Here is a 23,438-nt window from a genome sequence, read left to right on the forward strand (position 1 = left end):
TTTCTGGAAAAGTTTCAGAAGAATAGGCATTAACTCTTTTCTGAATGTTTGGTAGAACTCAGCTCTGAAGCCATCAGGTCTTGGACTTTGGTTTTTTGAAAATTTTTTAATTACATGTTCTATTTCAGTACTTGTGATTGGTCTACTCATATTTTCTGTTTCCTCCTGGTTCAGTCTTGGTAGGTTATACCTTTGTAAGAATCTGTCCGTTTCTTCTAGGTTGTCCATTTTATTGGCATACAGTTGCTTACAGTAGTCTCTCATGATCCTTTGTATTTCTGCAGTGTCAGTTATAACTTCTCTTTCATTTCTAATTTTATTGATTTGAACCCTCTCCCTTTTTTCTTGGTCAGTCTGGCTAATGGTTTATCAATTTTGTGGATCTTTTCAAAGAACCAACTTTTGGTTTCATTGATCTTTTCAATTGTTTTCTTTGTCTTTATGTTATTAATTTATGCTCTGATTGTGATTTCTTTTCTTCTACTAATTTGGGGCTTTGTCTGTTCTTCCTTATTTAGATGTTTAGGTTGTTTATTTGCATTTTTTCTTCTTTCCTGAGATGAATGTATTGCTATAAACGTCCCTCTCAGAAATGTTTTTGCTGTGTCCTGTAGGTTTTAGATTTTTGTATCTTCATTGTCATTTGTCTCTATCTTTAATTTCCCTTTGATTTCTTCAGTGATGCATTGGTTGTTTAGTAGCATATTGTTTGGCTTTCAAGAGTTTGTGTTTTTGCTGTTCTTTGCTTTTTTTTTTTTTTTAATTGCCACTGATTGTTTTTATTTATTTATTTATTCTTTGTCTTTTTGCTATTTCTTTGGGCCGCTCCTGCGGCATATGGAGGTTCCCAGGCTAGGGGTCAAATCGGAGCTGTAGCTGCCAGCCTACGCCAGAGCCACAGCAACGCGGGATCCGAGCCGCGTCTGCAACCTACACCACAGCTCATTGCAACGCCGGATCGTTAACCCACTGAGCAAGGGCAGGGACCGAACCCGCTACCTCATGGTTCCTAGTCGGATTCGTTAACCACTGCGCCACGACGGGAACTCCTGTTTTTTTCTTGTAGTTTATTTCCAGTCTCATAGCATTGTGATCAGAGAAAATGCTTGAAATAATTTCAATTTTTTTAAATTTACCAAGGCTTGATCTGTGGCCCAAGATGTGCTCTATTTTGGAGAATGTTCTGTGTGCACTTGAGAAGAAAGTGTATTCTGCTGCTTTGGGGTAAAAAGTTCTGTAGATATCAGTTAAGTCTATTTGGTCTAGTGATCAATTAAGGCCTGTGTTTCCTTGTTGGTTTTTTTTTTTTTAAATCAGTGACTCTCAGCTTAAGGGTAAATATAAGAGTGATTTTTAAATTTACTTAATGAAGACAGGAAGCTGTTGTAAAATAAAGCCCTAGCTACATAATGCTTTAAAAAGTTTGATTACTTTCTCTTATAAAGAGCTATGACCTGCACAGAATCCTCTAAACTTATATTTTCTTTTCTTTTCTTTCTTTTTTAGGGCTGCACCCACAGCATATGGAGGTTCCTAGGCTAGGGGTTGAATGGGAGCTGTAGCGGCCAGCCTACACCACAGCCACAGCAATGAGGGATCTGAGCTGTGTCTGTGCCTATACCACAGCTCACAGCAAACCAGATCCACTGAGCAAGGCCAGGGATCAAACCTGCAACTTCATGGCTCCTAGCCGGATTCATTTCCACAGCACCACGATGGGAACTCCTTATATTTTCTTTCAAACATTTTGAGACAGCGTTATTGGGGAATGAACTTCAGCTTTTGAGCTAACTAGATCCAGGTTTAAGTCCCAGCTTGGCATTTGTTGGCTGTGATGCCTGTTGCCTTAGGCAAGTTACCTCAGTTATTTGAGCCTCAGATTCCTGGTCTATAAAATGGAGAAGGGGATAATGTCTTGAAGGGCTGTTATAAGAATTAACTGAGAGAACTAAAGGCTTGTCAGATAGACATACTAAGCAAGTTCTAGTTTATCATTTATAAAACAAGTTATTAATATGAAAACATAAGAGAACATAGGTATTATCTCTAGTTTGCAAATTGTATATAGTTATATAGACTTTACCAATGAAATAGGCATGTATTTATAGATATGAGTTAAAAGCTTTTATTGTAACTAAAAAATATTTTTATGTTTTCTTTTTTGGCCATGCCCAGGGCCTGTGGAAGTTCCCCAGACCAGGGATCCAATCCATGCCGTAGCGGTGACCCAAGCTGCTGCAGACTCAACTGCATATCCTTAACCCTCTGCACCACAAGAGAACTTCACAAATATTTCTAATTTGTGTGTGTGTGTGCATGTGCTTTTTAGGGCTGTACCTGCAGCATATGGAGGTCCCCAGGCTAGGGGCCGAATGAGAGCTACAGCTGCCAGCCACACCACAGATCATAGCATCACCAGATGATTAACCCACTGAGCAAGGCCAGGGATTGAACCTGCATCCTCATGGATGCTAGTTGGGTTTGTTACTGCTGAGCCACCATGGGAACTCCTATTCTTAGTTTTAAAATTCATTTTGTAACTTGAATATGACACCAAAGCATCGGCAACAGAAGAGAAAATAGAAAAATTAGAGGTCATCAAAATTAAAATTTTGTGCATCAAAGGACACTATCAACAGATTGAAAAGGCAGTCCACAGAATGTGAGAAAATATTTGTAAAGCATATCCCCAATAAGGGATGAATATTCAGAATATACAAAGAACATCTGTAACTCCACAACAGCAAAACAACCCAATTCAAAATGGGCAAAGGATTTGAATAGACATCATGGAAATTCAAATCAAAACTACAGAGAAATACCACTTCATACGCATTAGGGTGGCAATGATCAAAACAGATAGAAAATAGCATGTGTTGATGAGGATGTGGAGAAATGGATGTGGAGAAGTGTTGATGAGGATGTGGAAGCCTTGCATATTGCTGGTGGGAATGTAAAATGATAGAGCCACTATAGAAAACAGTATGAAGTTTCCTTAGAAAATTCATAGAATTACCGTATAATCCAGCAATTTCATTTCTGGGTATATACAGAGAATAAGTAAAAACAGGAACTTGTACAGATGTTTGTACACCAGGGTAAAGAGCATTTTTCACTAGAGCCAAGAAGTAAAAGCAGCCCAAATGTTCATAGACAGATAAACAAAATGTTATATCCATGCAGCCTTAAAAAGGAACGAAATTCGGACACATGCCACAAAACAAATTAATCTTGAAGACACTATGCGAAGTGAGATAATCCTGACCCAAAAGGAAAAATATTGTATGATTCAGTTCATGAGGTACATAGAGTAGTCAAATTCATAGAGACAGAAAATGGAGGAAGTTCCCGTCGTGGTCAGTGGTTAATGAATCTGAACAGGAACCATGAGGTTGCGGGTTTGATCCCTGGCCTCGCTCAGTGGGTTAAGGATCCAGCATTGCCGTGGGCTGTGGTGTAGGTCACAGACACGGCTCAGATCCCATGTTGCTGTGGCTCTGGCGAAGGCCGGTGGCTACAGCTCCAATTAGACCCCTAGCCTGGGAACCTCCATATGCCGTGGGTGCGGCCCTTCAAAAAAAAATAATAAAATAATAAAACAAGAAATTATAAAACAAAACAAAACAAAAAACAAAAAGGAGTTCCTTTCGTGGCTCAGTGGTTAATGAATCCAACTAGGAACCATGAGGTTGCGGGTTCAATCCCTGGCTTTCCTCAGTGGGTTTAGGATCTGGTGTTTGCATGAGCTGTGGTGTAGGTGGCAGGCATGGCTTGGATCCCATGTTGCTATGGCTCTGGTGTAGGCTGGCGGCCACAGTTCCGAATGTTGCTGTGGCTCTGGTGTAGGCTGGTGGCTACAGCTCTGATTAGACCCCTAGCCTGGAAACCTCCATATGCCCCAAGTGCGGCCCTAGAAATGGCAAAAAGACAAAAAAAAGAAAAAAAAAGTGGAATAGTGGTTGCCAGAGTCTGTATACTCAAGGCAGTACTTTGGATTTATTGCAGTGTTCAATCCTAGTTTTCATTTTTATTCTTAACTCATCTAGTTTTGCTTTCAATTTTTGTACTTAGGTCTGAGTTAGATCTGCAGATGTGTACAGATAGTTCATTTATGTACTGCCATAATCATGCTATTCAGTAATGATGCTGTATTGTATCATGTAAATAATAAAAGCCATGTACAGAGGGTGGGGAGGTGGAGTTACTGTTTAATGGATACAGAGGTCAGGGGAAGATGAAAGAGTTATAGAGATGGTGGTGATGGTTGAACAACAATGTAGTTGTACTTAATGCCATTGAATTGTACAGTTAAAATTGGTGAAAATGGTAACATTTTAGTTTACTACAATAAAAAAACTTTAAAAATACATTTATTGAGGAACTTCTAGAAAGGTAGATGACACAAGGCATCTTTTGCCCCCAACTTCATCAAACTACTTCATTGAAACAGTGAGCAAATGTATGAAGCGTACTGGGCATGGTTAGGCCTTCCACCAAGATCTCTGGGGGGAGAACAGGTACAGGCTCCACCTCTGTGGCATCAAAGGAAACAGCATCAGAGGAAGGTTGGCCCCTCTTGAAGGGTGGCTCATTCTGGTAGAGGAGGGCCTGGTACGCCCACTGAGTGTCTGCAAAAACAAGCTGCCCGGCTTGCTTACTGCATCTGTAGTGGGGAAGTTAGTGTGCTAACAGCAGCATTTCAATTTCGCTTGACTGGACAGGGGCTTGTTTACCTAATGATGTTTAGCATATAGTAAGTTCTATGTTTGTAAGAACCCTGACTTATCCCCCTACCCCAAGCCATAGGATTCTAAAGATTAAAATTTTAAATTAAAAAAATTAACATAGAATATGTAAGAGTGTGTTTATGTAATTTGGAGGACATAAGACACTGTTTAAGCAAGTTTGGAAACCTAGAAGCTGAGAAAAAAAAGATACATATCTGACTACATAGAAATTATATGGTAAGAGACACCATACAGAGTTAAACAATAGCAAAGTCAAAAGTCAGACTATAGACCAAAAATGCTTTGCTATTCAGAGCCAACAAAATATTGATATCACTTTTACTTAGAGAGCTGCTGTTCCTAGATAAGAAAGATAAATCAGTCTAATAAAAAAGTGGATAACTTGCTGAAGAGAAATTATTTGTGGACAAATAAATATGGGATAAGATGATCAGCTTTATAAGTGGTCTGAAAAATATGAATTATAATAACCATGAGAGTTCATGTTTCTCCCTCACACTGAGTCAGTGGCAGTGAGGATGTGGGGAAACCGGCCTGTTCAAATAGGGCTGGTGGCAACATGAATCTCTATTACGTAATCGAGATAGTAATCTACCAGTATCTATTAAAAATTAAAAATGTGCCAGCCCTTTGGCCCTATATTCTCACTTTGGGGAATCTATGCCATTGAAACTAACCCCCAGTAAATAAATATAGATATGGGTCTGCTTATTACAGAATAAAGTATAGTGGCAAAAAAAAAAAAAAAACCCTGGAAATACTTGGAAGTAGTATATCAATAGGGGAATTGTTGGATAAATTATGGCACATGTTATGTTATTTTGCAGATATTTAAAAGATACTGTATCTAACCTGGAGGGTAAGATATATTGGTAATCATTTGATAATATATTGGTAATTTTTAAAATTTTCAGATTGTACATGTATTTAGTGTGATTCCATTTTGGTAAAAACCAAACGACAAACTACCACTCTGTGATCTATATTTATACGAAAGGAAGGTTTAGAAGGACACACACCAGGCTGTGCCTGTTAACACTGGCTCCTCATGGATCAAACTGCAGAGGAGAGATCATTATGTACCTCTTTATCACTTTGACTTCTCACAACAAAAAGTAATTACAAAATTACTTGGTACTTTAAAAAATCTAACAAAATCAACAATTAAGGGAAAATTCACTTGGATTAAATTTTATTTAATATGTACAGTTTAATCCTATTTCTCAGAGTTGATATGGAGATGTGAATTCTGTGGGAAGGGGTGGGGTTGTAGTGTAAGTTCTGCTAACCTCTTCAGAGTTCCTTAATTTATACCTAATTTTAACATCACACTGATAACTAAACTCTTTTATGTTAGGACAGCTTTGTTAGAACTATGGATTCAGAGCTACAATAAGAGAGCTAGTATAGGAATAAAACATAAAATTTCTCTGTAAGTTGTAACAGTAATTAATGGGTTATCTTAAGACATGAAAATGGGGAGAGATTGTATTTCAGAACCTAAATGCCTAATGTCATTTAAAAATACACCTAAGATCCTGTTACTTAGAGTTTTGTTCCAGTCTAATTCAAACACTCATGCTATGATTTGATTATAGTTCCTTTTCATGGTGTGCAAGGTAAGTGATTGTTTCTAAATACAAATCCTAAGTATAATCTTATTTCCTTCTCAGGAGACTATTTGGTAGCAATTGAAGAGAAAAACAAAGCTACATTTCTACGTGCTTATGTGAACTGGAGAAGTAAAAGGACTGAAAACTCCCGAGTGTGTATACGAATGGTTGGACATAATGTGGAGGCACCCTTCAGTGAAACCTTCAGAGACCAGATGTCTATTGTGGAAATGCCACTCTCTGAGGCCCCCTTGTGCATTTCCTGTTGCCCCGTGAAAGGAGACCTTCTTGTTGGCTGCACAAATAAGTTAGTCTTATTTAGCTTGAAGTATCAGATCATTAATGAAGAATGCTCGGTATTGAACTTTGAACGTTCTTTAATTATCCACATAGATAATATCACCCCTGTTGAAATTTCTTTTTGTGTTGGGTATGTCGCTGTCATGTCAGACTTAGAAGTCTTAATCCTAAAACTGGAGTCAGACCTGAAAAGTGGAGAGAATGTTAACCACCATCCACAGAAGACCAAAAAGCTGATGAAACAGACAGAAGGTAAATAATGAATTCAGCTTACTTTCTTGTTTTGAGTGTAGAGAAACTGAGTTCTGACAATCTTTGAGGGGCTCCAGGATATATATCGCCAAGCCACAGTATTTATAAATTTAGTTGTTCCTAATGCATGGGATTTGGATTGATGATCTGGTTGCCCACATCTTATTCTGTAGTATGTAAATGTATTCCAGCATATACTTGACATTGAAAATAATGAAACAGCTGTTGCTAGTTGAGGAGTTTCTGGTCCCATGCTCATATGTACTAGCTAAATGACCTTGGGTGGGAATACCATCTCTGAATTTCAATTTCCTCATGTGTAAAATGGGGATGATGATACTATCCCATTGTACTTTATCACGTACTAAAACTTTTCAAAGCTAAAGGCCCTAGGAAATACATGAGGTGTATGTGTATATAAATAGATAGAATAACTATATGTCTGTTTAATTGGTGGGGGGTTATTGTGAGTACCTGGAATTTGCATTCAGGGAGTACTTGGAATATTAAAAAATTTTCTGCAATTTTATTTTTTAAGGTATTAGTAATGAAACTTTGCAGCCTGAGTCAGATGATTTTGTTATTTGCCAAAAGCCCATGGAACTTCTTGGTGAAAAAAGTGAACAGTCTGGAATATCTGTTACACTAGAGTCAACAGGATTAGCTGATGAGAAAATAAAATATTTCCATGTTCAGCACCTGCTTTATAGGTATTGGAAGCTTTTTATTCATCAGCATTTAATATATGATTACCTGTGTATAGTATATGGAAATCAGATCTTTCCCTCCCTTTCTCTCTCTTCAAACTTACAGACGTTTTGCTCCTGATATTTCATCCTATGTCTTGTCTGATGACATCAAGTTACATTCACTTCAGCTGCTGCCCATTTATCAGACAGGTAAGTATGACAGCGCTGCAGTGCTGTGAGGTGAAAAGGCTCTGGGCTGAGAGGGGAGCCCAGGGTGAGTAGTAGGATAGGTTCTTTCACTGAGTCTCCCTGTGGCCTTGGGCAAGTTCCTTAGCAAATAACTGTGAGCACTAGAAAGGGAAGTTGTGACCTCTAGGAGAAGCCATGGGGAGGACATGTCCCTTTTGAAGTGGTCACTAGGCCCCCAAAGGAATATTGCCCTGTTATAGCCGAGGTTCATTAGAGTTCCAGCCGGGTCATTTGGCAGAACTGCTTATGATGGCTTTGTAAGCAAGATGAGGAAATGTAAACTGAATGGAAGTCCATTTAGAGAAGTGGTTTTCAACCTTGCTGTACATTGGCCTTACTTGGATGCTTTTAAAAATACTGATGCCCAGGAAGTTCCCATTGTGGCTCAGTGGTAATGAGCCCGACTAGTATCCATGAGGATGTGGGTTTGATCCCTGGTCTTGCTCAGTGACTTAATGATTCAGCATTGCCCTGATCTGTGGTGTAGTTCGAAGATGTGGCTCAGATCTGGTGTTGCTGTGGCTGTGGTGTAGGCTGGTGGCTGCATCTCCAGTTAGACCCTAGCCTGGGAACTCCCATGTGCCACAAAAGCGGCCCTAAAAAGAAAAAAAAAAGAAAAATACTGATGCCCAGTCTCTCAGTACTGATTCTGACTTAATTGGTTAACTCTGCAGCCTGGGCATCAACATTTTTTATAACCTCCCCAGGAATATAATGGGCAATCAAGATTAAGAATCACTGGTAATTCCCTGGTGGCTCAGTGAGTGTAAGGATCCAGCCTTGTCATTGCTGTGGGACAGGTTGAATCCCTGGCCCAGGAGCTTCCACATGCCTCAGGCATGGCAAAAAAAAAAAAAAAAAAAAAAAGGAATCACTCTTGAGTTCAGTACTTAGTTACTTAGTCCTGATCTTTAGGTATTGCCTAGGGAAGGATATAAATATTCTGACTAAATGTGTTTTTAACCTTTATTAATTTTTTTTCTTTCTTTTGAGAGACATTTATTGAGTACCTACTATGTTGTGTATTGTACTGAATACTAGGGAGCTAACAATGAGCAAATGTAGGTAAGGTACTTGCACTCATGGAGCCTATTATCTTGAAGGGGGAGGCAGACATGAAGGGAATAATCACAAGAAGGCGTGTACAGTTAACACCCTGACATGAGTGCCCTGTGAGAGAAAAACCCTGCCTTGAGAGTCTATAACAAAGATCCTGACCTCATCCGGGAGTCAGGGAAGTGTTCCTGAGAAAGAGGATCTGCAGAGTGAACGAGGGCTGATTTGGGGATAGGGTTGGTACAGAGGAAGCTGCAACGGCGATGTGGCCAAGGGAGAATCTTGGTTTGAGGAACTGAAAGAAGCAAAGGAGAGGGAGGTGGAACACAAGGCTGGAGACCAGAGGGCCCTCAGTCGTGTTCGAGGGTTAGCTGTTTACTTAGTGGTTTTCCATAGCACCTGGAACAAAAGCCCAAATCCTTTCCATGGCCTCCATGACCCTGACTTTGAGCTCGTCTTGTCCCACTCACCTTGCTTGCACCTCTCTATCCATGTGGCTTTCCTCTGTTCCTCTGAGATGCCAAGTTCACTCTTGCCTGAGGCCCATTATCATCTCTTCCAGTGCTTAGCATGTACTTCCTTCAGAGCTTTTGCATGACTGATGACTTTGAGGCCTTCAACTCACAGTTCCAGTGTCACCTCACGACAGAGGACTTCCTAACTTCTCAGTTTAAACTGTTCCCTCTGCACATACTGCAGAATTTGTTTATTCTCCACCCCAGCGCCCCTCACTAGAAAGAATGCAGTTACTTTGTCTTGTGCAGGGTGTATCCCCAGAGCCTGGAACAGTGGCACATAGTAGGTATCTAGTGAGTGTTTACTTCACGGACAGATGAGGGAATGGGTAGTGCACATGTGAGCTGACCCATGATGGATCAGTACAGTTTTTAGAAGATGGAGATTTTAGTAAGCTATGACATAAGGGAAGACATGTACAAGGTGTAAAATCATCATGTGTGTTTGGAAATTGGTGACCAACTCTGTATGACTAGAGCACAGCTGTGTGTAGGAAAGAAAAAAGTAAAAACTGGACCAGTTGTGGAGAGTGTAGTAGTTGAACTTTCTTCTGTTACTAATGGGTGTCCTTGAAGAGTATTAATCAGGGATGTACTTTTTTTTTTTTTTTTTGGCCACAACCATGGCATGTACAAGTTCCAGGACCAGGGACTGAACCTGACACACAGCAGTGACAACGCCAGATCCCTAACCTGTGTCACCAGGAAACTCCCAGAGCTATACATTTTTTAAAAACATTATGAAAAATTTCTAAGAATTCCCATCATGGCTCAGTGGTTAATGAATCCGACTAGGAACCATGAGTTTGCATGTTTAATCTCTGACCTTGCTCAGTGGGTTAAGGATCCAGTGTTGCTGTGAGCTGTGGTGTAGGTCGTAGACGCAGCTTGGATCCTGCTTTGCTGTGGCTCTAGTGTAGGCGGGCAGCTACAGCTCTGATTTGACCACTCCATATGCATATGAACCTCTATATGCACAGGAGTGGCCCTAGAAAAGGCAAAAAGACAAAAAAAAAAAATCTAGCACATAGGTGTAGAGAAAATAGTACAATAGACCCCATTACTCATCATACAGCTTCAACAGTGTTGCCTCATAACCACCCTTAGCCCTAAGCCAGATTATTTCGATGCAAATCCCAGAGTTTATATCATTTCATTCATAAACATTTCAACATGTGTTTCTTAAAAGAAAAGGATTCTTTTATTTAAACCCAGAAAAAAATCAAATCATTAAAAAAATAAACAAACCCAAAATACCATTAAACATTTTTTTAAATACCTTGATATCATCAAATACAAGTCAGTTCAAATTTCCCTGATTGTCTAAAAATTTTTCTCTACAATTTGTTTGTTTGAATCAGATTCCAAGTGTCATACATTGTGATTGGTTCCTATGTCTTTTATATCTCTTTTTAAAAAATTTCTCATTAAAGTATATTTGTTTTACAATGTTTTGTCAATTTCTATTGTACAGCAACGTGACCCGTCATACATAAATGTACTTTCTTTTTTTTTTGGTACTATCTTCCATCATGTTCTATCCCAAGAGATAGAACTATATTACATCGCTTTTAATATGTAGCCTCTGCCGCCTTCTGTCTTTCTCTTTTCCTTGCAATTTAGTTACCAAGAAACTGAATATTACTCTAGAAATTCCCACAGCCTGAATATTTCTGATTGACTCATCCCGGTGACATTTAACATGTTTTTTTTTTTTTTGTCTTTTTAGGGCTGTACCCGAAGCATATGGAAGTTCCTAGGCTAGGGGTTGAATTGGAGCTGTAACCGCTGACCTACACCTCAGACACAGCAACGCCAGATCTGAGCCGCCTACACCGTAGCTCACCGCAATGCCAGATCCTTAACCCACTGAGCAGGGCCAGGGATCGAACCCACATCCTCATGGATATTAGTCAGGTTTGTTACCACTGAGCCACAGTGGGAACTTCTAACATGTTCTTGTATCCTCTGTAATTCCTTGTGTTCTAAAGCAGCACTGTTCAGTGTGGTAGCCATTAGTCATATATTGCTGTTGAGCACTTTGAAGTGTGATTAATCTAAGTTAAGATATGCTATAAGTGTGAAGTTCACACTCGATCTTAAAGACTCAATACAACAAAAACAACCCATAAAATATCTTACTAAGTTTTTGTTGATTTCTGGTTGAAATAATATTTTGGATATGTTGGATTAGTACAATGCATTTTTAACATTTTGTCTGTTTTTATTATTTTTATATTTTTAAAGTGATAACTAGAAAACTTTAAATTACATGAGTGGCTCACATAATATTTTTATTGATAGTGCTGGTCTAGACAGGCTTGAACAGATGTGGATGATCATGATTATTTTTTTTCCTTTGGTACCACAAGTAGTGTTGAGTTCTCTTGGAAGGTATGTAGTAGCAGGTTGGCTCTTTTGTGAAGTTTACAACCATCGATGATTATTACCTGGATCTGTTAATTTATTAGGGTTTTCAAAATGGTGATTTTTTTTTTGTCTTTTGTCTTTTTAGGACTGTATCCGTGGCATATGGAGGTTCCCAGGGTAGGGTCGAATTGGAGCTGCAGCTGCCGGCCTACACCAGAGCCACAGCAGTGAGGGATCCGAGCCATGCCTTTGACCTACACCACAGCTCACGACAACACTAGATCCTTAACCCACTGAGCCAGGCCAGGGATTGAACCCATGTTCTCATGGATGCTAGTTGGGTTCGTTAACCACTGAGCCATGGTGGGAACTCCAAAATAGTGATATTCTAATTATATCACTCTTTTTTCCTTTTTTATTGGCATTCTTGTATAAAGAGCAGCTTCCTCTAAGCAACCTCTGTGCTTATCCATTTATCCATGTTTTTGGCGTAGAAAAGCTAAAATATTGATTCCCTTTATTTACTGGTTTCATGGTTTTTTTTTTTTTCATTTTGTCATGCAGGGTCTCTTACTTCTGATACAAAAAGTTCATCTCAGGAAAAAGAGTTGCTGAGTCTCTTTTGTTTTTTCTCATTACCTCACGTGGGCTATCTGTACATGGTTGTCAAATCTGTTGAATTAATGTCAGTCTACCAATATCCCGAGAAGTCTCAGCAGGCAGTGCTCACACCACAGTTTTTGCATGTCATCACAAGGTATGTTCCACTCACTTGCTGGCTTTTGAATCACTTATATTTCTATAAATTCTTAAGGTACTTTCTAAATCTTTAGGTGAGAATTAGGTGAAACAGCATATAGCATTGTAAATGAATGACATGATCTGTTTTTTTGTTTTTTTGTTTTTTTTTAAAATAGTCCATCCCTACCTTTCCAGTGTCAGAGATTATTAGATTCTGGTTTGCCTTGTTTTATTTTCTTAGACTGGATGGGAATCTTTCTAAGGAAGTATAAGGTTCTTCATGAGGAAAGATTATCACAGGGAATTCTAATAAAAAGTCAGTGGGTCCAGTCAGGACATTTCTTTAGATTTCCTTTTAGATTTCTTAATTTTTTTTTATAGAGCTGTCATATGTTTTTCTGTATTAGTTGAGTTAATTGGTAATTATTTAGAACTGTAAAGAGGCTGGAAAAAACTACCGATTCTACCCCCCGAGTTGTACAAATGGGGAAGGAATCCAGAGATTGGGCTTGGTCAAGGTCATGTGGCTAATTGGTGGCAGATGTCTTCTGACTTGCCTTTCCCTAATAAGCTGGCATGTAAACAGGGTTCCTTAGCGGGACTTTAATCTCATTTCCTTTTATCTCAGCAGCAAGTGATACTTGTGGTTTTATTTCCTGTTTTGTTTTTTTGAGTTTAGATTATACACAAGGCACCACTGCATTGAGCAGTGCCAACTCTGGTGACTCTGGCCAACCAACCTTGAAGGCACATCACCTTGCTTTCTGAAGCAACAACATGAGAAAGGGCCAGACACACACACAAGGGACAAGAGCACTAAGAGACTGTGAAAAATGTCTTAAGACTTTGTGAAAGTGGCATAAGCTATGGGAGGAGGAAAATTACTCCTGGCTGAGTCACATGGAAAAAGTTTTTTGTGTGTTTGAAATGAAGACCGAAAGCTGGTTAGAATTTGGCGGATAGAAGTTGGAATAGAAAAGCATTATAGATAGAGGGAAGACTGTAATCAAAGCTATGTCCAGGTTTGCAGGAGCATCTAATACTTAATTGCATGGGGCAGTGAGTTTTTTATTTTTAAATTTTTTTTTTCAACTTAGTGGTAATATGAGAATCACCAGCAGGTTCTGGAGTATATTTCACATAGCACAGGACCCACTTGGAGATTCTGACACACCCACTCCCAGAGGGGGTGCTCCCCTCTTTTCCTGATTTCTGGTGGAGGGAGAAATGCTATTGTGTGTGTCTTAAGCAAACAATGTGGAGGTAGCTAGTCTTTCCAATTTCCAAAGTTGTGTAGTGATGTCCTTTAAATGTAAAGAAGCTGAAACATAGAAAAGAGGGGAAAATAATACTGAGAGTGAGCTCAGGGCTTTGGAAATTAAACTAAGGATTTTTAAAAGATTTTAACCAAAGAACATGATGTAACTAGAGCATTAGTTTAGGAAAATGAATGGTGGCCATTATGGAGGATGGCTTGAACATAGATAATGAGCTATTGGGATGGTTCAGTAAGGATAATGAGGGGCTGTATTTGGGTAGGGCAATAGCAGTGAGAAGAGAAGGAAGAGTGGATGGGAGAGGGTTCACCAAGAGCATGACAAGACTTGGTGTCTCCTGAGAGAATGGGAATGAAGGAGACACGAGAAAACCCACTAGTTTTGAGACTGCTTTTATGGAAGAAGAAAGGCTGGTGTGGTGTGGAGAGAAAGAAGTTTGGTTTAAACATTGGCGTTTGAGGTGCTTAGGGAATATCAAGAGGAAATGTTGAGTAGGTTTATGAACACATAGGACTGAAGATTAGGGAAAAAAGGAAAGCTTAGATGTCTTATTACTGACAGAAAAGAGCTCATTACCAAAGTAGTGATCACAGCCTGAGGAATGTGAAGACAGAGAAAAATAGTTGGAGAACTAAACTGGTGAAGGTCATGTGTAGGAAGCAAGGGGAAGATGAGAAGGGGAGTCTGTAAAGATGCAGAAGAGTCTAGGAAACTATGGCTCCTCAGAAACCACGGGAAAATTAGAGGGAGAAAGAAGGAAGAAGATATTAATTTCTGTTCCAAAATGTTTATAAGAAAGACTATTTGATTGCACAGATGTGCAGGACACTGAGAATTTAGTGAGTGGACCCTCTAAATGTATTCCCCCACCCCCTGACCCTGCCACTGCCTGAAGTATGCCATGAACTAGTATGGAATGAAGCATCCCAAAAACTGTATTATGAGGACTTGAAGAGACTTAAAGTCTGTGGGTTTTGCCTGCTTCCAGGCAGGAAATTATTGGAGCTTAGTATTAGCACCAAAAGACATCCTGACATCATTAACCTAACGATGGAAGCATTATACATTACATTTGGCAATTGCTATATATAAATTAAGATTCTTAATAAAGCCCCCATCCCTATATTTAAAATCCTATGTTGCTGAACTCATTTTTGTATATTTTTTAATTTTACCCAATAGATAAGTATTTTAGGAATATTTTGATCTATAAATTGGTATTGAAATGTTTCTTGAAGGGTGGTATATTTATTTATTTATTTCATTTTTTTTTTTTTGCTTTTTAAGGCCGTGCCCATGGCATATGGAGTTTAATCTGAGCTACAGCTGCCAGCCCACACCACAGCAATGCCAGATCCAAGCCGAGTCTTCAACCTACACTCACGGCAATGCTGGATCCTTAACCTGCTGAATGAGGCCAGGGATCGAACCCACAACCTCATGGTTCCTAGTGAGATTCATTTCCGCTGTGCCACGACGGGAACTCCGAGGGTAGTATATTTAGATACCCTAAAAAAAAAGCGGTAACTTTTTTTTAGAATAATCTAAGAATAATATAAAATCATGTAATAAAATGTCATACGTATAGACATATATAAATGGGAAAGCCCCTCATAATCCTCCTCCTCACGGTCAACCACATCAACAACTGGTCTATATTCATCCAACTTATTTTTATTTTTAAAATTTTTTAGGGCTGTACCCACAGCACATGAAAGTTCCTAGGCTAGGGGTTGAATTGGAGCTGCAACTGCCGGCCTAGGCCACAGCAACACCAGATCGACTGGAGTCTGCAACCTACGCTGCAGGTCGCGGCAACACTGGATCCTTTAACCTACTGAGCGAGGCCAGGGATTGAACATGCATCCTTGTAGATACTGGGTGGGTTCCGTACCGCTGAGCCACAACAGGAACTCCGTCACCCAAGTTATTTTTAAAGAAGACATTTATTACTATGATTGATTTTTTTACAGAAGTAAATGACACAATGTTCACTTTTTAGCAACTTCCTGCTTCACTTAGCAGCATATCCTGGACATCTTTCCAGGCCAACGTACTTCAGTTCACTTTATTCTTTTATATGCTGCCTGGTAATCCAGCAATAGCCAATAGCTGGATTAATGTCACTGGAAGAGAGTCCGAGGTTGCAGCCTTTTTATCTCTAGAACCTAAAGGTCATCCTTGTGCTCATGGCTACTCTGACCTGTCCTTCTGGCCCCACTGCAGGTGCTTCTTTTGGTTTCCACCATCTCCAAGCCCCTTCTGTTCAGTTTACTTTGTGAGGATGCTAACTCTCTACTCCGGATTTCCAAGTGGTGGTGCTGCTGTCCCAGCTACTGTCATGACTCCAGAGGTTATATCCTAGAGCTCTGTGGAGGTGGACAGAGATGACAGTGGGCTGATACCGAAACGGAAGCCCCAGTCAACAGAGTCCTGTCAGAATGACTCTCTTGTTAAAGTAGTTCTTCTGTTTGAAGATTATTGTTAGATTTACTTTAGTCCTTTATTTTTTTATTCCAACAGAGTTCATTTTTACTTCTCTCACTTTCTAATTTGTTTTAAAAAATCATTCCCAGGAACTCACAAGATGGGTCTTACAGTGATTTCTAAGTTAACTGTTTTTTTTTTTTGTCTTTTTGCTATTTCTTGGGCCGCTCACGCGGCATATGGAGGTTCCCAGGCTAGGGGTCTAATAGGAGCTGTAGCCACCGGCCTACGCCAGAGCCACAGCAACGTGGGATCTGAGCCGTGTCTGCAACCTACACCACAGCTCACGGCAACGCCGGATCATTAACCCATTGAGCAAGGGCAGGGACCGAACCCTCAACCTCATGGTTCCTAGTCGGATTCGTTAACCACTGCGCCACGACGGGAACTCCTAAGTTAACTGTTTTTATAACCATTTTTAATGTCAGTGGTGGAGGATTGACTTTTATCCACTAGTCTTTGGGCATCTATCAAGCACTTGCTGTTAGATCCCCAGGGCGTGGGGTCCCCAGGGTGTTTACTCTGCAGAAGCAGCTTGGGGTTGTGAAAAGAGGTAGAGGTGTGAGGAAGCCTGGGGTCTAATTTGGCTTCATTGCCTAGAGAGGACTTGGACCAATCATGAGCTTCCTAGGTCCTAATCTTTAAAAACAAGCTGCTGGACTAGCTAATTCTGAAGATTCCGTCACATGGTCTCTGTTTTTCTCTTCCACCATTGGATTAGGGTTTGTGAAATCTGAGTATGTTGCCCAGCATAACCCGGGCTCCCTTTCATCCTGAGATAATAATCAGGAAACTTCCGATCTTGGCTTTGCTCGTCACCTCTGTTCTTTGGGCAGATCCCAGGGGCATCATTTTATCTATAAAATGAGGATATTGACCCAGACCCAGATCTTAACTAGGAGTATACATTACACCCGATGAGGAGCTTCATAGAAATAGACATGTCTAGATTCAGTTCCCTAGAAATTATGATTCGGTGGAGTGGTGGGTACCAGTTACACATTAAAAAAAACACTCCGCAGGGGTTCTGAGGTACTCTCTTTGCTAAGAAGCACCCTTACTTATCAGCATTTGACAAGTACTTGGGTCTTGCTCCACCTACACCATTGCTCTGTTCTCCTGTGAAGTCCTCTCAACAGTGGGCATGTTGGTTCCTGACCTCCACTTAGCTCAGTGGTCTCTCTCTCTTCCTCAGTAACTACCTGCAGTGTTACACAGTGCGGTGCAGTGCAGCGGCTGCTCGTGAGGAGGACCCGTACGTGGACACAACCCTGAAGGTTAGAACTGGCTTATGACAGTGAAACGTTAAGATCAAATAAGAACATGCTGAATGCTTGCAAATTTGCTCTTTGCATCTAAGCTTGGCAGACATTAAAGTCTAGTTCGTTCAGTTAAAACTTTTAGGTATAAAACAGTAAGCATATTGTGATTCGTGGTATAGATGCTCTTTTTTTTTTTTTTTGTCTTTTTGCCTTTTCTAGGGCTGCTCCCGTGACGTATGGAAATTCCCAGGCTAGGGGTCTAATTGGAGCTGTAGCCGCCAGCCTACATCAGAGCCACAGCAATGAGGGATCCGAGCCATGTCTGCAACCTACACCACAGCTCACGGCAACGCCGGATCCTTAACCCACTGAGCAAGGCCAGGGATCGAACCCAAACCCTCATGGTTCCTAGTCAGATTCATTAACTACTGCACCATGACAGAACTCCTAGATGCTCATTTTTAAGATTACTTTGAAAGCATTTCACTCAGAATTTAGATATACTATGTAGTTTTTAAAATTTGGTAAAGCATATGTATAGTATAACTTCAGAGATAGCGCTTGCTACAACTTTACTCATTTTTAACAGAAGTATTGGTGGCAATTGTGTAGAGCTGTTAACAAAACAATACAGAAACCAGGATACCCAAGAGCACAAAAGTAAATGTAGTGCATTCAAATGACTTATTTATACTATTATTAGATATGCCTATAATTCTTTCATCATTTTATGAAAAGCCTTCCACAACTTTCTGTATTTCGGTAGTTTCGATCTAGTGTTAATGGATATCCTAAATCAATAACCTCATTTTTAGTGAGAACTAATATGCTTAGTCTCTGAAAAGCTCTTGACCACACATAAACAGAGGCAATATTATGATGAAATTCTCTCTATTCTGACCTTGAATATCTGTTCTCAGAAATACACTGATCATTTGTATCATATTCATCATGTGCAATTTTGCCTCTGAAGCATAAGCTATCTGAATGGATGTTTACTGTGAATATACATGCCACAGGGAACCCCCACATTATGATGGTCTATCTTGCACAAAGTTAATGTCCACCTGGCACCTGGAATACCCTTTTCTGTAAAAATGTGTTCAGTGATGATGGTGTGTAGTGCTTACTGTGTCTGAGGTTCTCTTCCACTGTCCTTGTCGCTCAGGTTGTGATATTTGCTAGCGTTTTCAGGAAGTCGAGCTGAGTTCTCTTTTTTGCTGTGGCCTGCCTGTAGCTTTCTGCTGACCAGGCTCACTGCCCACCTTCAGCCTGTTGAGAAACCAGGATCACAGCTTTCCCATGCCTTTCTGTCCCATGCCTTTTGCCTTTCTAAGATACACATGTAGTCTTTTCCAGAGCTTATTTTAAAAATAAAAGTTATGTCCCTAGTAAAAAATGGAAAGGTGACAGATTCTTTGTCTCTTGCTTCTTCTCTCTTCACCCCATCCTGCCTTGCTCTTTTCTTTTAAACTTCAGAGAGACATAGGCTTGTATAGGTAGTGATGGTGGAGTGAGGAGTACATAACAGACTGATGTAGGATCCATCTGCATTTGAAAATAAGTCGTAATTCCAAGTCTTCTCAGAGTCTCATAAAACCAGAGGGAAGGAATAAGGAAGAGAGGATGGGAGAAAAGAGGAGTGACGAGCAGCTGGTGGGTGTCGCTGCCCCTGAGACCGGTCCTTCTGAAGGTGACAGGGAAGGACGGTGGTGATGACACCTCCTGGCTCCGCCTTCCTTTCAATTCCGCTATTCTGAAATCCTGTATGTCTCTGCATAAGCACGGTGTCATTTTGCTTCCTTGCTGACTTGGGCTTTTGGAGCTGTGGTGTCTGAGAAATGTTTTACAGCCTCAGAGTCAGGACCAAAAGTCCCTGTGATCTTTATTTCTCTCTCCTCTGAGATTCTAGCTTAGCATCACCCAGGCCACCTTAGCTATTCTTAGGAATGAAAAAATAGAGGTGTTTCCCCATGTACTTTGTGCAAAAGGGAAAATGATGATGACCTCAGAATCAAAAACAGCGTTAATGGAGGAGAGAGGGAGGCCTGGCAGCATCTTTTTGTGAGGCTCAGGATGACCTCAAAATCAAAAACAGCGTTAATAGAGGAGAGAGGGAGGCCTGGCAGCATCTTTTTGTGAGCCCAGAAAGAGCTCTTCCATTTTCTTTCTTATCCATTCCACATGAGTGAATAGTCCCTTATAAGGAAAAGAGCCTGGCTGCTGGTCCAGAGATTTCTCCAGTTTGCCTGACACACCCCAGCCCATCAGCCATTCCAGGCAGTGTTCATACCTACAGAGGTGACAGGGGCCATCTGAATATGCATGCGTTTCTTTTGTACACACCCACTAAGAAACTGTTTTATGTACTCACTGTGCCATAGAATGTCCTTTTAGAGTGTCTGATTTTACCAAGAAACCCCACTTGCACATATTTCGAGCCAGCCCACTGTTAGTGGGGAATTCCCTGGGTGGCAGGTAACCAGCACAGGGCTGGGCTCCTGGAGGCTCTGTAAGGCACACGCAGGAGTTCCCACAGCTGTGGGGCCTCAAGTGCACTCACTCTCTGTATTCATTAAGTCAAAATCAAATGCTAAGTAGCTCTTTGGCAGACACAAGAAATAGATAGTTGGTTACATAAGTTTAGATAGGATATCCTCTTGTTCTGATAAGAATAGGAATTTGGATTATTTGGAGGGAGTGATGGAGGGAAATAGATCGTATCAAATAAGATTTTTTTTTGTCTTTTTTTGTCTTTTCCAGGGCCACACCCGTGGCATATGGAGGTTCCCAGGCTAGGGGTCCAATCGAAGCTGTAGCCACCAGCCTATGCCAGAGCCACAGCAATGTGGGATCCAAGCTGTGTCTGCGACCTACACCACAGCTCACAGCAACACCAGATCCTTAACCCACTGAGCAAGGCCAGGGATCGAACCTGCAACCTCATGGTTCCTAGTCGGATTTGTTAACCGCTGAGCCACGATAGGAACTCCTAAGATTGATTTTTGAAGATGAAAGTTCATGCACTTTATTCCTTGGCTGAATATGTGGTATTTTTCCTTGTTAGGCTTGCCCACCTGTCAGTATGGATGTCTGTGCTTTAAGAATACAACTTTTCATAGGCTTGAAAGCCATCTGTCACTTTAAAAACCACGTCATACTTCTGACTAAGGCAGACCCTGAAACCATTCCAGAGAGAAAAGAGTCACCCAAGAGGCTTGGGTAAGCATCCCCTCCCCCCAGACATTCCTGCCAGAGTTTTTGGAATGAATTGTTACTGGTATATTTTGTGTACATCTTAGTTGCTCTTTTTTTAAAATCAAAACTTTGAATGGTCAGATGGCTTCTGGGTGTTCTTTTTCCAGAGTAAGAAAAGAAGGTTCTAATGATCTCTATGATATCTTGAACTTCTAGAGGAAAATGAACTATAAAGTAGTTTCAATAAAAATCTGTGGTATTTTTGCTAAGAAGTTAAAGGACATAGTCTCCTGTATAATTAATGAATAAGACAGAGCCTCTTATGTTGATCCAAACTACAGGGCTCTTTATTATGTTTCTTTGTTGACCTTTCAGTGGCTCTGTCTTTATCCAAGGATTATTTTCTGATATTTCCAATGCAAAAGAAATTAATGGATTTCTTACCTTAAAGGACATTCATGATGTGTAGATAATGTGTTAATCTACCTTAAAACACAAGTGCATTTTGATAACCCTAATCTCAGGTTGCCTCTTTGATTTTTCTGCTTTTATATTGTTTGGAGTAGAATGCTTAATTCCAGACTAGTTATGCTTCTATTTGATGTTTTCTGTACTATGAACTTAATGGTGGGGAATGCACTCTAATTTAAACATTCCTCAATGGAAAATTTAATTAGGAAAAAAATCTCTTTGGGGAAGGGGGTCACATAGAGTGTATTTCAAGTCAAACCATTCTTTTCCATTTCTAACATAAATTTCTGCTTTTTCAAATTATTTGTGCCTTTGCTTTGTTCCACCAACAGGAATAACCAGGTTGCCTTGGGTAACTGGTCACTTAGAGTGTACACAAAGTGGTCTGGAACTGACATCCTAAAAGCTTTCTGTCAAGAAGAAAAACAACTTGTAATCTCGAACATTTGTAATCTTTCCAAGTATTGCATTTTTAAAAATGATTTTTGAACACAATTCTGATGTATTTCAAAATTCATTTGGTCAGAGGTCTACGTTTTTAAGATTACATACTATAGAAGTGAAAGCAAGAGATAAGATAGTGCTTTAAGCAAAAGTACAGTCCTGTCTGTTGTGTTTTCCCAGCAGCCACGAGTGTTTCACCTGTTGCTCTGTTGGATGTCTGGTTTGATTTGTGGTGTAGGGCTTGCTGGACCCATAAAGGCCACATGCAAGAGAGAGTGTGGGTATAGAGACGTTCATAGCCAAGTGTCTCTTTTGAGGGTTCTTGCTTATTCTTTGAGCTTATTGCCCAATTGAAAATACTTGTGGAATGAATTAGAAGTGATTGGTTTATCAGTCCATGAGAGTGTTAACATGTTAAAAGCTGTTAGGCCTACATAGCATTGTGAGCTAAAATTGACTGTGTAGTTAATCACCAGGGAAAATATTAAAGCCCATAATCATAGTACTTTAGGTATCTAATATTTACCATTTAAAATTGCCACTTATTAATAATCTGTCTTATCTCACAATTCTTGTCCTTTGTTTTGCTTTTAGTTCTAAAAAAGGTACCAGTGTTACCCTCAGAACACCTCCTGTAGCTGAGGCTGGGTGGAATTTGTATATTGTGAATACGATCTCATCAGTGCAACTGTACAAAGAAATGGTATTACTCTCAGACTTGTAATTCTTATTTGTATAAATTTAGAGTCTAATTGATCACTAGAAATTTATTTTTTTTTAACTTATTCTTTCATCGTTTTAGGGTTGTACCCATAGCATATGGAGGTTGCCAGGCTAGAGGTTGAATCAGAGCTATAGCTGCTGGCCTACGCCAGATCTAAGCGTTATCTGCTATTTATGTCACAGCTCATGGCAGTGCTGGATCTTTAACCCACTGTGCAAGGTTAAGGATCGAACTTGCATCCTCATGGATACTAGTCGGGTTTGTTACTGCTGAGTCATGACAGGAACTCCTAGAAACTGATTCTAATTATCATACATTCAGAATGCTACTGCCATTGCTTCCAGGCTCTGACAGTGGAGTGAGTATCTTCATCTTGTTTTCACAGCTCCTGATGTTTGAGGAGCCAGGAGAAATTCCCTTCACTAAATAAGACTCCCTTATTCATACCCACTCTCCTACGAGAATTAATTAGCCAGTCTAAACATAAGTGGCCTTGGGTCTTTACTTTGAACCCTAGCAAAGAGAACTATAAAAAGGAGCTGAAAGAAATCTTAGATCCTCTGTCCTTGTTTGAAATAATAGAAGATGGTCCCAGGGGTGTGCAGCACTTGTAGCCCTGTCCTAAGGGCATCCTTATTCCTTTCCTAAGAGTGACAACTGCCTCCTTATCCCTGACCAGTTTATAAGCTCTTTATTTTTGAAATAATTTCAAACCTACAGAAAAGTTGCAGGAATAAGAGTAGAACAGATAGGAGTTCCCATTGTGGCAGAGCAGAAGTGAATCCAATTAGTATCCATGAGGATGAAGGTTTGATCCCTGGCCTCATTCAGTGGGTTAAGGATCTGGCATTGCCACAAGCTGTGGTGGAGGTCACAGGTGAGGCTCGGATCCCCAGTTGCTATGGCTGTGGGTGTGGCCGGCTTCTACAGCTCTGCTTTGACCCCTAGCCTGGGAACCTCCATATGCTGTGGGTGTGGCCCTAAAAAACAACAAAAAAAAGAGTATATACCCCCTTTGCTTCTCTCTTTTTTTCCTTTTTGC

At 40.2% G+C, this 23,438-nt stretch overlaps 1 protein-coding gene across 5 annotated transcripts in view; it reads left to right on the forward strand.

The window, feature by feature from the left end:
• HPS3 (HPS3 biogenesis of lysosomal organelles complex 2 subunit 1) overlaps positions 1-23,438 on the forward strand; it is a 47,669-nt gene that overhangs the window by 7,110 nt on the left and 17,121 nt on the right. For 4 of the 5 annotated variants that reach the window (XR_007135511.1, XR_007135510.1, XR_007135508.1 and 1 more), the window contains exons 2-8: positions 6,422-6,913; positions 7,452-7,623; positions 7,727-7,812; positions 12,357-12,549; positions 17,493-17,574; positions 20,627-20,781; positions 22,267-22,375. Coding sequence is in view for 2 of the 5 variants with exons in the window: in XM_047784399.1 (XP_047640355.1) it covers positions 6,422-6,913; positions 7,452-7,623; positions 7,727-7,812; positions 12,357-12,549; positions 17,493-17,574; positions 20,627-20,781; positions 22,267-22,375 (1,289 nt within the window). In the remaining 3 variants the exon portion in view is untranslated. Of the gene's footprint in view, positions 1-6,421; positions 6,914-7,451; positions 7,624-7,726; positions 7,813-12,356; positions 12,550-17,492; positions 17,575-20,626; positions 20,782-22,266; positions 22,376-23,438 lie in introns of those variants that run through there. The other variant, XM_047784419.1, reaches the window with a different exon arrangement.

The sequence above is a fragment of the Phacochoerus africanus genome, chromosome 1 (genome assembly GCF_016906955.1).
Source record: "Phacochoerus africanus isolate WHEZ1 chromosome 1, ROS_Pafr_v1, whole genome shotgun sequence".
Lineage (NCBI taxonomy): Eukaryota > Metazoa > Chordata > Mammalia > Artiodactyla > Suidae > Phacochoerus > Phacochoerus africanus.